General features: G+C 40.8%; 1 protein-coding gene across 1 annotated transcript; it reads right to left on the bottom strand.

Moving 5' to 3' along the window:
- Nucleotides 1-538: 538 nt before the first annotated feature.
- On the bottom strand, nt 539-7,816 carry LOC149445856 (vomeronasal type-2 receptor 26-like). Its single transcript, XM_089653326.1, has 2 exons — nt 7,749-7,816; nt 539-1,895 (listed from the first exon to the last, which is right to left on the bottom strand). The coding sequence occupies exons 1-2, from the start codon at nt 7,814-7,816 to the stop codon at nt 1,007-1,009; spliced, it is 957 nt and encodes a 318-aa protein (XP_089509452.1). The 3' UTR covers nt 539-1,006.
- Between the last annotated feature and the right edge of the window lie 3,826 nt (nt 7,817-11,642).

Raw genomic sequence — 11,642 nt, 5'->3', positions numbered from 1 at the left:
CTAAACAGGGTATGTTATCTTCCCTAGAAACAGTATATTAGGCCGCAGAGCTGTCCCTAGAAACCTCCAGGGAGCTCTGTGTGTTGGAGCCGGAGGTTGCCCAGGACAACTATGGTGCTCATCTGATGGACAAGAGAGTACTTGAATCTAGTGAGGAAAATGTGTTGAATTCTAATGATTACTTCTTAATCTTTTTTAGTTTTTTCTTTGACATGTCTGACCAGGAGATCTTAGAGCTTGGAGACATACCACCTTATGGGTCCTACATTAAGCTCCTTGGTTGTTGTAATTCTGATTCTGAGAATAAACCTCTGATTGATCAAAGCAATCCTGGAATCTGTTTTTACTTTAGAAGTTTTCCTATCAGGATCTGGCAAGGTCCTATAATGAAAATGTCCTTTAAAATGAAGTAAATCTTTCACATTAAATGTGATCTTCCTGAGAACACGCTCTCATCAACTTTACCTAATATTAAAAATGATTTTTACATTAAACCAAGCAAAATGTATTTATTAATATAGACAAATACATCTACATAAAATATAATTACAGTGACCCTGACACCAAACTAAACTACATTAAAGTCAGCTTATGAAAGAACATGTATAATATTTATCTTTCTGGAAGGTGGTGAGTGAAATCTTCCCTCTCTTGAAGAGTGATGGGTGTCTCTGGTATCTGACACTTTAGGATGTTTTGAATACATTCCCCCCTCTGGTCACTGTGCTTCCTCCTCACTAAGTGACTACATTGTTATGTAGTGATGTAATGGATGGTGGGAGGAACCACTACACCCAGCAGGGACAAGGTTTCCAACAAGCCCAAAGTGCCTGATACCAATGGTGGCCAGAGCAAAAATGATGCCTACTGTCCACCATCTTACTTCATTCCAGAGATTTAAATGTTTGTATATAACAGTGTTAATTTTCAATGTACTAGCAAAATACTAAACTGAACAATAATGGAGATAATGGAGATAATGCTATAACGACTGGTAACCCACATATTAGCGGATAACTGTCTTTGTATTCAGGTCAGGTCTGAACAGAATTATGTAACATTTTGGGAAGAATATACAGCCAAGAAGTCCAGAACTTGAGGCCATTATAGCAAAGACCTCCACAGCCACCATGTATTTCCCTCTGGTGCTCAGATAGGCCGGGATCATGGCAATCCAGACACTGCAGAACACCAGCATGCTGAAGGTGATGTACTTGGCCTCATTAAAACTGTCCGGTAATGTCCTGGCTATAAAAGCTATAATGAAGCTCACAGCTGCCAGAAGCCCCATATATCCCAGGACAGAGTAGAAGCCGATAACTGAACCCTCATTACACTGAATGATGATCTTCCCCTGATAAGAGTGAGTGTCCTGATCCTGGAAGGGGGGAGAAATAGACAACCAAGTGACACAGATTATGACTTGGACCAGTGAGAAGACACAAATTATACAATTGGGCAGTTTGGCTCCCATCCATTTCCTCCAGGGACTCCCAGGTTTGGTGGCTTTAAAAGCAATACACACCATGATACTTTTGGCAAGTAGAGAAGAGACAGCAACTGAGAAGATGACACCAAAAGAGGTGACACGCAGCATGCAGGTTACATCTACTGGATGGCCGAGGAACAAGAAGACACAGAGGAAGCTCAGCATGATGGAGACCAGGAGAAGATAGCTCAGGTTCCGGTTATTGGCTTTAACAATGGGGGTGTCCTGGTAATGTATAAATATCCCCAATATTAAACCAGTCAGAAGACAACAGAGAATGGAGACGGAGGAAAATATGGCAACAATGGTGTCATCAGCGTAGGAGAGAAATTCCACCACTCTTGGAACACACCGATCCTTCTTCTCATTTGGCCATTCATCATCAGGACATTTCATGCAGTTTTCACTGTCTGCAGAAAGAACAATACAAACTCAATGAGCATCGGGGTCAGAGCTTAGAAAAAAAATTAAAAAGATTAATTAATTAATATAGAGATAGATAGATAGATAGATAGATAGATAGATAGATAGATAGATGATAGATAGATGATAGATAGATAGATAGATAGATAGATAGATAGATAGATAGATAGATAGATAGATAGATAGATAGATAGATAGATAGATATTGAGTGTGCCTAATGGGAAGTGGTAAAACATTGTTGGTTCCATAAGGACACAATAAAGGGTGAAAAGACAAAATATGGAATGCACCAGAACTGTGTTATAGGCAGAAATGTGATAATGGAGATTCAGTTTAAATTGTCAGAAAACCCTGATAATGAACATATTTGTTACCTTTTGGTCTGTTAAATACACAACTGGAAACATTTGTTATATCTGTACAAAGTGCAAAAAAAAAAATACCTGTTGATCATTTTTATTTCTTTTTTTTCTGTTGGTTGAACTGGATGGGATAGATTAATTATGTCACTACACTGCTGAAAAAAAAATTAAAGGAAGACTTTGAAAACACATCAGATAGCAATGGGGAAAAATATCCTGCTGGACATCTATACTGACATGGACGGGGTAATGTGTTAGGAATGTAAGGATCGTTTGATGAAAATGAAAATTATCAACTTACAGAGGACTGAATTCAAAGACACCCTGAAAATCAAAGTGAAAAATGATGCAACAGGTTATTCCATTTTGCTGACATTTCATTGCAGCAACTCAGAATGTTCCTTAGTAGTTGTTATGGCCCCAACATGCTTGTATGCATGCCTGACAATGTCAACAGATGTTGTCCTGGGGATTTTCCTCCAAGAACTGGACCAAGGTATTGCTGAGCTCCTGGACAGTCTGAGGTGCAACCTGGCAGTGGCAGAAAGACCAAAACATGATATCCCATAGGTGTTATATTGGATTTAGGCCAAGGGAGCATGGGGGCCATTCAGTGGTATCCATTCCTTCATCCTCCAGGAATTGAATCCATACTCTTGCCACATGAGGCTGGGCATTGTCGTGCACCAGGAGGAACCCAGGACGCACTGCACAGTGTAGGGTCTGACAATGGGTCTAAGGATTTCATCCCGATGCCTAATGGCAGTCAGGGGGCCATTGTCTAGCCTGTAGAGTCTGTGCGTCCCCCCATGGATATGCCTTCCCAGACAATCACTAATCCACCACCAAAACGGTCATGCTGAACAATTTACAGGCAGCATAACATTCTCCACGGCTTCTCCAGACCCTTTCACGTCTGTCACATGTGCTCAGGGTGAACATACTCTCATCTGTGAAAAGCACAGGGCGCCAGTGGCGGACCTGCCAATTCTGGTGTTCAATGGCAAATGCCAATTGAGCTATGTGGTGCTGGGCAAGGATCACAGGGCCCACTAGAGAAAGTGGGACCCTCAGGCCACCCTCATGAAGTTTGTTTCTGATTGTTTGGTCGGAGACATTCACACCATTTGCCTGCTGGAGGTCATTTTGTAGGGCTCTGGCAGTGCTCATCTTGTTTCTCCTTGCACCAAGGAGCAGATACCGGTCCTGTTGATGGGTTAAGGAGTTTTCTATGGCCTTGTCCAGCTCTCTTAGACTAACTATACTAAGATAATTATTAAGAGGTTATTGGATAAATTAGCGTGTCACCCAATGTATGGTCTCCATTCAGTAGCCAAAAGAGGCATACAAAAAAAGAGGGTTGTGAAAAGAGATTCACAGAAAAGCGGCTACATAATGAACAGAACGTGACACTCAGGAAATAATTTCCAAAAAATTATGCTTTATTACACATATATAGATATGACATATGGGCATTTGCCCTGGTTTACCATCACCTCAGTATGAGACAATACACACAGACCTAAAACCATTTAAAATGACACCAGAACCGGTCTAAATGTGTGTGTACAGCAGGGAAAATGGCTACATGAGTCTAGTGTCCCTGTAGCACAAACACATAAGTGAACACTTCCCTAGGGAGGTGTATCCAAAAATTATGCCATGGGCATACCAAAATGGAGGATATAAGGGATTAAGCAGTAACCATTATGGCAAATCCCTATCAAGGAATCCAAAAATTATGCTATAATGTGTATATCACATGTATGCAATTGAGCAAGCACAATATGCGTCAAAAAGGAGAGTAGCAGGCCTCAGGCCTGTATGAAGAAAGACATAAATGTCAAATATATTATACAATACATTCCTGTGCCGGCACAAGTGGTTGGGGCCCATTCATCTGTAATATAGATAGCTGTTTCTTAAAGCTCTTAGATGGAAATATGCCCCATTTATTTCCAGGATGGAGGAAAAGATGCACACAGCAGCATTCTGCTTGAAATGGTTTCTTCACCACTGCATGTGGACTATACACCACTTTTTGTAGGAAAAGATACGACACATCCCAAAGACTCTTCTGCCTGTTGAGATATATATGATGGTATATCTTGTTTCCTATACATAGCACCATGATGTCCCCATCCTGTAGTGAAACAAACAATATGTGGAAAGTCACTGACAGAGCTAACACTCTATGGAAGATATATAGGTCATATAGATCACAGAGGACCATATATCTAATGTCCTGTAACGATCCACTCACCACCTGTGCTATGGATAACAGGAATGAAAGAAAAGTCCTTCATAGGTACTGCCATACAGGGCCAAGGCGGCCAAGGAACCACCGCTGACATCCGCCGATATACCGCGGGTTCCAGCCCCTTCTCGGCGCTTGTGCTGCTTAAGCTTGCCTCATGGCTTGTGAAGATGGCTTCCTCCCTATGGGTCAGCGTGCGTTCCACCTAATGCGCATGACCGGAAGTGACGTATCTGACGTATGACGTCAACGCGTTTCGCCGATGGGCGTATCTCACTCAGCTTCGTCAGGACCAATGAAACAACCGCATTTCAATTGCCTATTTATAGTGGGTTGAGACCCACCCATTTATGCAAATCACCAACCTGCAGTTATTCCCAATGGAAAGAAAGGGCTAAATACTTAGCACAGCTGCTGGTCATTGTTGAATATAAAAAAGACTGACATCCGGAGACAACAGAAAGGAGAGAAATTTTAGTAATTTTGATGATGCATACATTGATCAAAAACTCATGTGTTAAATATATTCGTCAACTAAAGCACCCATCACATTCTAACCAGAAGGTGGCGATATTAATAAGAGAATCGACAAGTCTATCCACTGAATCAAATTATCAAAAAAAAACCCCTATGAATTACCATAATATACCACAAGATGGCAATATAGCATGAAGATTCTCATTAAGGGTCATTTCAACAGAAATACCCCAATTTTTAAAAAATCATCCTATGGTATAATAATTATTAAAGCAAAAAGGTACATAGACAGAAATTAGCTCAACATACCGTCCTGATACATTTTGTTTGGAGCTATATTTAAACTCATAGCTCGAGATCATCCATATTGTTTTAGTTGTTTCCATATACATATATATTTTTTTAGGGATTAAGTGACATATTTGTGAAAACAAAAATTCCACACATTAATTAATCACCACATGGCAATGATAAGGTACATAGCTATAACTATTTTTCCAAAAATACTTGAAGATCACATTCCACATTTAACCCCTTAGGGTGCAGTGTATCAAGTTTATAAATCCAATATTTTTCCTTTTTAAGCAATTCTCTATCAAAATCACCTCTCCTCTGTGGAAAGTGCAGTGCATAGAAACCTTTCACTTTCGTACCATCCAGTTTTCCTCCATGATATTTAACGTAATGTTGGGCAAGATTACTATCAGGCTCATTTGATCTAATATCTCTAAGATGTTCACCTATTCGTACTTTAAGTTGTCTTTTGGTCTTACCTACATACATCTTTTTACAGGGGCAAGTTAAGATGTATAATACTCTTACTGTAGAGCAATTTATGAGACTCTGAATTTGACATTTATGTCTTTCTTCATACAGGCCTGAGGCCTGCTACTCTCCTTTTTGACGCATATTGTGCTTGCTCAATTGCATACATGTGATATACACATTATAGCATAATTTTTGGATTCCTTGATAGGGATTTGCCATAATGGTTACTGCTTAATCCCTTATATCCTCCATTTTGGTATGCCCATGGCATAATTTTTGGATACACCTCCCTAGGGAAGTGTTCACTTATGTGTTTGTGCTACAGGGACACTAGACTCATGTAGCCATTTTCCCTGCTGTACACACACATTTAGACCGGTTCTGGTGTCATTTTAAATGGTTTTAGGTCTGTGTGTATTGTCTCATACTGAGGTGATGGTAAACCAGGGCAAATGCCCATATGTCATATCTATATATGTGTAATAAAGCATAATTTTTTGGAAATTATTTCCTGAGTGTCACGTTCTGTTCATTATGTAGCCGCTTTTCTGTGAATCTCTTTTCACAACCCTCTTTTTTTGTATGTCTCTTAGACTAACTGCCTGTCTCCTGGAATCTCCTCCATGCTCTTGAGACTGCTTGGAGTCGCAGCAAACCTTCTAGCAATGGCACGTACTGATGTACCATCCCGGAGGAGTTGGACTGCCTGTGCAACCTCTGTAGGGTCCAGGTATCATCTCATGTTACAAGTAGTGACACTGACCCTAGCCAAATGCAAAACTAGTGAAAAACAGTCAGAAAAAGATGAGTAGGGAAAAAAATGTCAGTGACCTCCACCTGTAAAACCATTCCTGTTTTGGGGTTGTCTCATTGTTACCCATCTAGTGCACCTGTTGTGCGTTTCATTAACACCAAAGCAGCTGAAACTGATAAACACCCCCCTCTGCTACTTACCTGACCAGATCCATATCCCAGGAGTTTCATTGACTAGATGTTATACTCTGATTAAAACGTCTTCCTTTAATTTTTTTTGAGTAGTGTATATCAACTGTTTGGGCGGCACAGTGGCTTAGTGGTTAGCACGTCTGCCTTGCAGTAAATGGGTTATGGGTTCAATTCCCGACCATGACGCCTCCTGTATGGAGTTTGCATGTTCTCCCTGTGCTTGCGTGGGCACCCTCCAGGTACTCCAGTTTCCTCTCACACTCCAAAGACATGCTGGTAGGTTAATTGGCTCCTGTCTAAATTGTCCTAGTTTCATCCCTGGCTACACAGGATCTCCTGTATGGTGGGGGTTGGGGAAAGACCTGGCAACCCACCCTGTAAAATAATTGCTAAGAGAATTCATGGAAAAAGTCACTTACAAGTGACAGTCCATCTAATCGCCAAGGGTCAGATAAGACTGAATGGATAGATAGACAGATATCAACTGTTTTATTCATGCTTTGTCAGTATAAAAATGGAGATTATATGACTGTTATTGATGGTATCACTTCCCGCTTTTGGGAATGTTGTATTGTTGTAACCCTGCAAGGGACTATATTATTAAAACAGTATATCAGAGCCATTAGAATGGTTTTAGGATGTAATCTTTTTAAAAAAAATTTGTATAATAAAGTATATATAATTTTTAATCAATATATGTGGTGATGTTTTATTAGCTGCATTAAAATCCCAAGGGGGGTAATTTGTTCTTGTATGTAGTAGTATTAGTAGTAACAATAGCAAAATAAAACTAGGCAGGGCTGACACCATTTCATTTCACAAACTCCTGTGTGTTGTCAGTCTACAACAGTATTAAGAGCTAACTACATTTCTAGCAGGACCAACAGGTATCTTTCTGTACTTGCAGTAGCTTTAAATATATAAAACATGAGGGAATGCGCACACTTTACAGGTACATACTTCATATTTTTTTCCCTGACAAACACTTTAAGTACTGAGGTTACTTCTTCCCAGTCCAACAGTGACTTAGTAACAAATACAAACTTTACCAGAAATGTTGGATATCTCTCCTTCCGGACACGGGACGCACTCATAGCAGCATTTATGAATTGAAGATCCAAACTTTTTTCTGCTGCCAAGTAAACAGGGATCTGAGCATCGAGATACCGGAATCTGAAATCAGATATTGTTATTAATATGATGATTATTATTATTTTGCGACGGTCCATCATATCTCATGAGGATATACAAACTAAGTGATACAAATAGCAAAGAGGGTCAGATTTGCCTCAGCCATGGGTTCAAGATCAAATCCCTTGTACAGGTGCACTAGATGGGCAATAATGAGACGACCACAAAAACAGGAATAGTTTTACAGGTGGAGACCACTGACATTTTTTTCCCTACTCATGTCTTTGACCAAACAATCAGAAACAGACTTCATGAGGGTGGCCTGAAGGCCCAAAGTCCTCTAGTGGGCCCTGTGCTCACTGCCCAGAACCATAGAGCTCATTTGGCATTTGCCATTGAACACCATAATTGGTAGGTCCACCATTTCGCCCTGTGCTTTTCACAGATGAGAGCAGGTTCACCCTGAGCACATGTGACAGATGTGAAATTGTCTGGAGGAGCCATGGAGTACATTATGCTGCCTGTAACATCATTCAGCATGGCCATTTTGGTCAGTCGTGGTCTGGGGAGGCATATCCATGGAGGGACGCACAGACCTCTACAAGCTAGATAATGGCACCCTGACTGCCTTTAGGTATCAGGATGAAATCCTTAGACCCATTGTCAGACCCTACGCTGATGCAATGGTTCCTGGGTTCCTCCTGGTGCATGACAATGCCCAGCCTCATGTGGTGAGAGTATGCAGGCAGTTCCTGGAGGATGAAGGAATTGATACCACTGATACCGCACTTGCCTGATCTAAATCCAATAAACTACCTCTGGGACATCATGTTTTGGTCCATCCTGCACTGCCATGTTGCACCTCAGACTGTCCGGGTGCTCAGTGATGCCCTGGTCCAGATCTGGGAAGAAATACCCAAAACACTATCCAATGTCTCATTAGGAGTATGCTCCGACGTTGTCAGACATGTATACAAGCACATGGGGGCCATACAAACTACCGAGTACCATTTTGAGTTGCTGCAATAAAATGTCAGCAAAATGGACTCGCCTGCTGCATCATTTTTTCACTTTGATTTTCGGGATGTCTTTGAATTCAGTCCTCTGTAGGTCAATCATTTTCATTTCCATGAAATGATGGGGCATCCTTACATTCTTAATACATTACCCCATCCATATCAGTATAGATATCCAGGATGATATTTTTCCCCATTGAGATCTGATGTGTTTTTAAAGTGTTCCTTTAATTTTTTGAGCAGTGTACATAATCTGTAATAAATTACAAGCAATATAATTATCTAAGGCTCGCAATTGGGATGCCCATGGTTTTAGCTCAACTTCAAAATCCAGCAATACAATAATAACTTGATCCCTAATCTAATATAAAAAATATTTGATAACTATCAAACCCTAGGGACAAGTACTAAGATATACATACAAGATGAAACAATGTATACATACCATGTAGAATAGACTGTTAATCCCTTTGCATATTAGGAAGATTTGCTACCACCACCACTACCACCATCAGGGACATGCAACATAGTCCAAAAAAAAGGAAATGAAGCCCAGGACTGGCCAATATATACTCCCACAGAAGTCCACCCACCTGCATCATCAAATGGCACCAGTGTTGTCACTTCCTTCATAGGAAATAGGACACATATGCCGGAACACAACTCCTATATGCCGGTAAACCAAGCAGAGGGGTGGATAAATGAACCAGCTCAAGCATTGGGTTCCTGATTGGCCCACCAAGCAGGAGACAGTACAGCACCAAGAAGCCCCTACACTGGTAGGATTGAGGTCAGGCACTTTACTGAACACCCCATGCACCCAGAATATAAATAAAAAGAAAGACCATTGCATATAATATGTATCCCATAACAAGTATTACATTGGCTAGTCTCCAAGTTCTGTATTCACGTGACTTATACTTCTTGCATGACCTATGTATAAAACAAAAAACTTGAAACTGCTACCCTCACTTGAGCTTGGAGGTTAAATAACCATGGGGGTCCCCATTGTGGGCCTTAGATAATTATATTGCTTGTAATTTATTATAGATAATGTACAGTCAGGTCCATAAATATTGGGACACAATTCTAACATTTTTGGCTCTATACACCACCACAATGGATTCAAAATGAAACAAACAAGATGTGCTTTAACTGCAGACTGTCAGCTTTAATTTGAGGGTATTTACATCCAAATCAGGTGAACGGTGTAGGAATTACAACAGTTTGCATTTGTGCTTCCCACTTGTTAAGGGACCAAAAGTAATGGAACAATTGGCTTCTCAGCTGTTACATGGCCAGGTGTGTGTTATTCCCTCATTATCCCAATTACAATGAGCAGATAAAAGGTCCAGAGTTCATTTCAAGTGTGCTATTTGCATTTGGAATCTGTTGCTGTCAACTCTCAAGATGAGATCCAAAGAGCTGTCACTATCAGTGAAGCAAGCCATCATTAGGCTGAAAAAACAAAACAAACCCATCAGAGAGATAGCAAAAACATTAGGCGTGGCCAAAACAACTGTTTGGAACATTCTTAAAAAGAAGGAACGCACCTGTGAGCTCAGCAACACCAAAAGACCCGGAAGACCACGGAAAACAACTGGTGGATTACCGAAGAATTATTTCCCTGGTGAAGAAAACACCCTTCCCAACAGTTGGCCAGATCAAGAACACTCTCCAGGAGGTAGGTGTATGTGTGTCAAAGTCAACAATCAAGAGAAGACTTCACCAGAGTGAATACAGAGGGTTCACCACAAGATGGAAACCATTGGCGAGCCTCAAAAACAGGAAGGCCAGATTAGAGTTTGCCAAACAACATGTAAAAAAGCCTTCACAGTTCTGGAACAACATCCTATGGACAGATGAGACCGAGATCAACTTGTACCAGAGTGATGGGAAGAGAAGAGTATGGAGAAGGAAAGGAACTGCTCATGATCCTAAGCATACCACCTCATCAGTGAAGCATGGTGGTGGTAGTGTCATGGCGTGGGCATGTATGGCTGCCAATGGAACTGGTTCTCTTGTATTTATTGATGATGTGACTGCTGACAAAAGCAGCAGGATTAATTCTGAAGTGTTTCGGGAATATTATCTGCTCATATTCAGCCAAATGCTTCACAACTCATTGGACGCCGCTTCACAGTGCAGATGGACAATGACCCAAAGCAGACTGCAAAAGCAACCAAAGAGTTTTTTAAGGGAAAGAAGTGGAATGATATGCAATGGCCAAGTCAATCACCTGACCTGAATCCGATTGAGCATTTCACTTGCTGAAGACAAAACTGAAGGGAAAATGCCCCAAGAACAAGCAGGAACTGAAGACAGTTGCAGTAGAGGCCTGGCAGAGCATCACCAGGGATGAAACCCAGCGTCTGGTGATGTCTATGCGTTCCAGACTTCAGGCTGTAATTGACTGCAAAGGATTTGCAACCAAGTATTAAAAAGTGAAAGTTTGATTTATGATTATTATTCTGTCCCATTACTTTTGGTCCCTTAACAAGTGGGAGGCACATATGCAAACTGTTGTAATTCCTACACCGTTCACCTGATTTGGATGTAAATACCCTCAAATTAAAGCTGACAGTCTGCAGTTAAAGCACATCTTGTTTGTTTCATTTCAAATCCATTGTGGTGGTGTATAGAGCCAAAAATGTTAGAATTGTGTCCATGTCCCAATATTTATGGACCTGACTGTATATGGTCAGTTGCTAACAATCAGCAATGAAATTTGGGTTGATTAAGGGAATATTACCAATGAATTTGGTGTAGACAT

The sequence above is a fragment of the Staurois parvus genome, unplaced genomic scaffold (assembly GCF_062004578.1).
Source record: "Staurois parvus isolate SC_StPar_1 unplaced genomic scaffold, SC_StPar_1.0 ptg000706l, whole genome shotgun sequence".
In the NCBI taxonomy this organism is placed as follows: Eukaryota; Metazoa; Chordata; class Amphibia; order Anura; family Ranidae; genus Staurois; species Staurois parvus.
Note: the sequence above shows the minus strand (reverse complement) of the source record. Positions and strands in the feature narration are given on the sequence as shown.